This window comes from Tubulanus polymorphus, chromosome 1, assembly GCF_964204645.1.
Source record: "Tubulanus polymorphus chromosome 1, tnTubPoly1.2, whole genome shotgun sequence".
NCBI classification, from domain to species: Eukaryota; Metazoa; Nemertea; class Palaeonemertea; order Tubulaniformes; family Tubulanidae; genus Tubulanus; species Tubulanus polymorphus.
The window spans coordinates 15,631,284-15,637,283 of record NC_134025.1 but is presented as its reverse complement, the minus strand read 5'-3'; the positions used below and the strand labels follow the sequence as shown (position 1 = coordinate 15,637,283).

The 6,000-nt window shown below is 37.5% G+C and overlaps 1 protein-coding gene across 6 annotated transcripts in view; it reads left to right on the top strand.

The window, feature by feature from the left end:
• Positions 1-779: 779 nt before the first annotated feature.
• LOC141915380 (uncharacterized) overlaps positions 780-6,000 on the top strand; it is a 200,005-nt gene continuing 194,784 nt past the window's right edge. For 5 of the 6 annotated variants that reach the window (XM_074806882.1, XM_074806881.1, XM_074806887.1 and 2 more), the window contains exon 1: positions 780-1,004. In XM_074806882.1, the coding sequence (XP_074662983.1) occupies positions 992-1,004 (13 nt within the window). In that variant the 5' untranslated portion in view covers positions 780-991. The remainder of the gene's footprint in view (positions 1,005-6,000) is intronic. The other variant, XM_074806885.1, reaches the window with a different exon arrangement.

Below are 6,000 nucleotides of genomic sequence, written 5' to 3'. Positions count from 1 at the left end.
TGTGGATATTTAAACTACATACTAATGTGTACATATTGCTACACCCTCGTGGAACTTGGCTGTGTTGCCCAGCCTCTAACGGTCCAGCGGACCCAAACACCTTAACATTATTATTATTATTATCATTATCATTATCATTATCATTATCATTATCATTATCATTATCATTATCATTATCATTATCATTATCATTATCATTATCATTATCATTATCATTATCATTATCATTATCATTATCATTATCATTATCATTATCATTATCATTATCATTATTATTATCATTATCATTATCATTATCATTATCATTATCATTATCATTATCATTATCATCATCATCATCATTATTATTATTATTATTATTATCATTATCATATTAATACTAAATTTATTAATAATGTCTGTATATATTTATTTGCGCACACCTATACACTGTGTTTCATCAACCAGTTGATGTTGACAGATATCGGAAGAAGAAGAAGAAGAAGAAGGATCAACCAGTCTCCATCTTCACCCGTCAAGGGATTCGAACCTACTACGCTAAAGCTGTTCGCCGAACCCCTTGACCTCACGAGTCGTTGGAGTCGTTACTGGCCGACCAGAATCCGGTCGTACCAATCACAGCGCTTGTAACAAACCGTCAGTAGACTTCTGTTGGTTTTCCCGTTAAATGGACCAATCAGCGAACGTTTTACCGAACAAGGAAGTATTTCGCAAATCGATATATGACGTCATGCGCAACAGCGCCAGTAATGAAATCACGCTTCGTGAGGCCAGGGGGCTGGTGGAAGCGAGTTCGGGAGTGATACCGGACCCCTGGCAAGCGAGGATGACCGGTCTCTGAAGGTAAGGGACCGGCAACCAGTCTAAGATACATAGTGACCGGCAGCCAGTCAACTTACGCCGCGCAAATTCTGCAGATAGCGCAGCGTAGGCACCACAGGATTATTACACTAGCAACGCATGTAGAAGATAGCTGCAATTCTCAGTTTTAATGAGTCTATTAGGTATGAATTTAACTTTAAGGCCTATTTTTAGCTGTTCCGTTCAGTAGGAACTTGTTATTCTCGTGATTTGGCATACATTAAGTTTTTTGTTGTCTTCAACTGTCCAGGATCACAGGGGCTCGTATCAGAGTTGTGTGTAAAAACGATAATCTGTTATGCCTAATCCAACCATTGTATATATTAAAAAAAAATATTAAAATCCATTTGAAACTGTATTGAGGGTAGCAAAAACCGTAATGTTTCCAATGTCTCTGTTTTTAACGCATGCGCATTATAGTGAGTGTTGGGGAAATTCTCTAATCTAAGTCCAGAAATCGGTTGAGTGCGCAGGCACACTACAATACATGTCATTGTCAGAACTTTCAAAACTGGGTCATGTCAGTACGCATAATGAATGTGTGTTTTGATGACTTCAATGTTTCCGTTTCAATTAGATTCGAATCCCACAATAAATAATTACCTTATTTCAATTCGATTTGAACATTGATGACCCGAGTGTCACTCGTTTATTTTTGCGGCGCTACCAGATTCGAGCACCGAAAAATACTGAACTTATTTCAATTCAATTTGAATTTTGATGACTCCAGTGTCGCTGATTTATTTTATACGACGCTATCACGTTCGAATCCCGAAAATGCTGATATCTAAATGGTAACCATTATGAACTTTGGTGCACTTTCTATGGTGATCCCAATGTCACTGTTAATTTATTTGGACAATTCATTTAATTGTATTAACATATAATACGCAAGCATATGATACGAGATTATTTAGACATCACGATCCCGCTGCTAAAGTTCACGCTGGTTCATTTCAAGCGAATACCGTATTGACATGACCCAGTTTTGAAACATGTAAACACTGTCATGACGCCTGCGCACTGTACTGATTTCTCGACTTAGACTTTTCCAACACTTACTAAGCCTAATGCGCATGCGTTAAAAACGGAGACATTGGAAACATTACGGTTTTTGCAGGATATCCAAAAAGACTTCACTGAAAGGGGTTAAATGAAGAGAAGTGATTCCATGATTTGAAAGTTTAACAATATGTTTCCATGCCTACACACCAAACTTCAGTTGGTAGACATGGTAGGTACGTGGCTAAAATTTTCAACATCCCCATATTACAATTTCACTTATATGGTTAGAACGAGCATTAAAAATGCTACAAAATGATACCAGGATGGCCTCTGTACCTCAAATAATAAAAAAGTTATGGTTATTTGACTATCGGAAAATTAGCACAATTTTGGCACGAATAATTAAGGTAAAACAATAGGATAAGCCGTGATCGCTGCAAGTTAAATTTATAGAAAAATCTTTCCAACTTTTTAGCCCACTTAGGACTTTAGTCCCAGCGGGCTTTTGCGTTCACTTTTCGTCCGTCATCCGTCCGTAGACAGAATCCAGTTATTTTGGGAAGTTTTGAAGACGCTTCAAGGTAATGTCTTGATATTTAGGTTACACATGTATCTACCCTAGACACATCTTCAGCCCAAAAACTGGCCCTGTCAGATTCAAGATGGCCGACTGGCAGCCATTGTTGTTCGCCAAAATCAGCACTTTTTACACATTTTTGAACTTTTTGAGGGAAATTTTGAAGACGCTTTGATCAATTACCTTGATCTTTTGGATATATGTGAATTCCCCAGGGCCCATCAGCATAACAAAAATTGGGTCGATCGGACTCAAGATGGCCGTCCTGTGACCTTTTTAGTGCCCAAAAATGTTAATTTTGGCCCAAATTCTGAGTCCTGTAGCTTCCTACTGGTTTACCATTTCTGATTGCAATTGCTGATGGGTATTCTTTGGAAAGGGATGTTTTATACCTGGGATATGTATTTTTGATCCGCCAATTATGACGCAATTGGTGGCCATCTTGGTGTCATCAGTACTCATTTGTAGGTGGGAAAAAGTTTTTCGACATTATATTGATATCTAAGCATATTTTGTTACAACAATGAATTAGAAAGATGTAGCTTTTAACGTGATTATGATTGTGGTGAGTTTCGAGGTCATTGGTTTTTGTATATTGCCACCAGGGGGCATTGAATAATACAATATCTTAGTATTTCTATATTATATTTGTACCAATGCATATTTTGTTAGCACAATCAATTGCAAAGTTGTGGCTCATGACATTGTCTATGATTGTGGTGAGTTTCAAGGACATTAGTTATTCTATATGGCCACTAGGGGGCGTTGAATAATAGAATAACTTAGTATTTCCTTATTATATTGGTACCTAGGCATATTTTGTTACCATGACCAATTGCAAAGTTTTAGCTCATGACATGTTCAATGATTGTGGTGAGTTTCAAGGACATTGGGTTTGGATATGGTCACTAGGGGGCGTTGAATAGTAGAATAACTTAGTATTTCCATATTAAATTGGTAACGAGGCATATTTTTTTATCACAATAAATTACAAAATCGTAGCTGCGTACATGTTCTATGATTGTGGTTAGTTTCAAGGTCATTGGTTTTGTATATGGTCACCAGGGGGCGTTGAATATTGAAATGGTTAGATTGTTGAGCATTTGAAACCACTTCCCAAGTGGGCATGGTGTCCCTGGACCCCTAGTTTATTGATGCAGTACTCTGTAGTAGGCCTATTTCTCCATATGACGTGTCCAAAAAATGTCTTCCAACACCCTTTTTGGTAAGCTCCTTGCTTGTGCTGTCATCAGCCATATCATACTGAAAAAAAAAGTGCAAAAAATTAGTTTAAAATGGGTCTAAATACATTGTACATTACATTCTGTAAAAAAACATGTGCGTTTGTTTACCAGTCAAACCCAGTTGGCCAATGAGCAGACTGGATGCAGGTCACGTGACCGTCTTAATAGAAACTGTAAACAAAACAGAAACCCAAATTTCTCCCTCACCCTACCCAAAATACCCTAAACAACACGACATATAATGTGAAAGCATTGTATTAAATAATTTGACACCATAAAACCGAAGCAGGAACGATGAATAGCCGTTAACTTTGTGAGAAAACCGACGACAAATTTGTTGTAAAAATCCAAGATGGCATCCCCAATCGTCGCAACACAAAATTTTCCGGAAATTATTTGACACAGTTCTGATGATCTTACACACTTCAAACTTCATATTTATTCAGCAAACATAATATATTTAATACATTTATAAGTTTTAAAACTGAACAGACCTACCTTTGGACAGACTCCGGCATTGAAAAAGCATTGAAAATCCGGAATATCACCAAATCACAACCACTCCACCGATCTTGAAAATTTGACAAGAAGAAAGACCCGGATGTTTATGATGTCATAGACGTGATGACATCGCTGGGAATCCCTTAACTGGCCAATCAGAGCGATTTTGCTAACAGGTGCCCCGCGGAAGTCCTGAAACCGCGTCACACCAGATCAGCGCACAGCGCGTACATTGTTTAGCCACGTACCTAGACATGGAGACATATTGTTAAACTTTCAAATCATGGAGTCTCTTTTCTCTCATGAACCCCTTGCAATAAAGACTTTGGATATCCTTCAATACAGTTTCAAATGGATTAAAAATGATGATTTAGGTCGACTGCCAGTACTTTCTGGTCCTACTAAGACCTTTATGACAGATTTCATTTTGGTGTGTACCATTCCGTCCCCGGAAGCCTTTTGCATAATACAAGAACAATAATGTATCCAAACACAGTGTTTGCGCATGTTTTGCTTTATAATGAGTTATTCTAACAAATATTATAATATGAGGCCGATTTGAGATCGTTTTGTTGATAAATTTGATTATTTAATTGTGTGCGGACGATACATCGTGACGGAATTTTCTACCTATTCAAAACGAATGGTGTCATCATCACAGTTCATCGAAATATGTGTCCACACATTATCTCATTCAACTCTGGTATAATAGCTGACATTGTGCATGATCAATTTATGGTGTATCATCAACTAAAAACTGGTATATTCCCCATAAAAATAACAACAGAAGTTCACCAAGAAGTGCGCACGCTACACCGTCACAGAATCATCTTCATTAAATGTACACATTTAGCACAAATATATACAATATTGCCGAAGCAAATACTGTTAAATCAGTAAATTGTTCAGTGATATGTAACTAGAGTCAAAGATTGAACCCGATGTGGCTAGTCAGACACAAAAATCAATAAATCAGTGAGAGCGAACGCTACGATATTTTTTTCCATCACGCATGGGTAGCGTACGCAACCAGCCTGCGTAGGTCCATATATGGAGTTGATGACGTCATATCGCACTTTTTTTAATCTTGTATACGATGGGCGCGCAAGAGTAATTGGAAACTGCAGTAGTAAGTTCACGTTTTTGTTATAATGAGATTTGCAATATTACACCACGCATGATAGCGTAGTTAACAAGTAGCGTAGGAAATCATTGAATTGTTTTTCTTATGCCAAAAATACTTCAAATCGTAAATAAACTTTGATCTTTTGCAAACTTTTACCCCCCAGTTGATAAAAAACATGGCGATAGCACCAAGGTCAACTACGGTTGCCCACAGGGTGGGGATTATTGATTGATTTGTAAACAACGCTACACGCGTGACAGCCGTCTCTGTGCGGACGCTATTTTTGTGACTGATAATTTGTGACTACGCTATTTAGGCTAGACGATTTCAATCTAATAAGCCCACTAAACTCAATTTAAAACTAACTAAAGCGAATTTATCACTCGATCAGACAGACGTATTTGATATTTTCACCACAAATTATATAATTAGTAGAGTTTGGCCTAAACTGATTTTAACGTCATCTGTCATCAGTTGGCAATATATTCCTGGTTCTTCCAGATGACTTCAAGGACAGCATTGTACCGACAAAATCTAAAACGAAATGATCCCGAAAAATACGAAGAGTATAAAATTCGCCAACGAATTGCAGCACGAGAACGAAGGCTGAAGCTTAAGGTAGAGTGTAAAGAAGAATCGCTTAAAAAACGGGAACACATTAAAATACAAACACGCAATAGCAATCA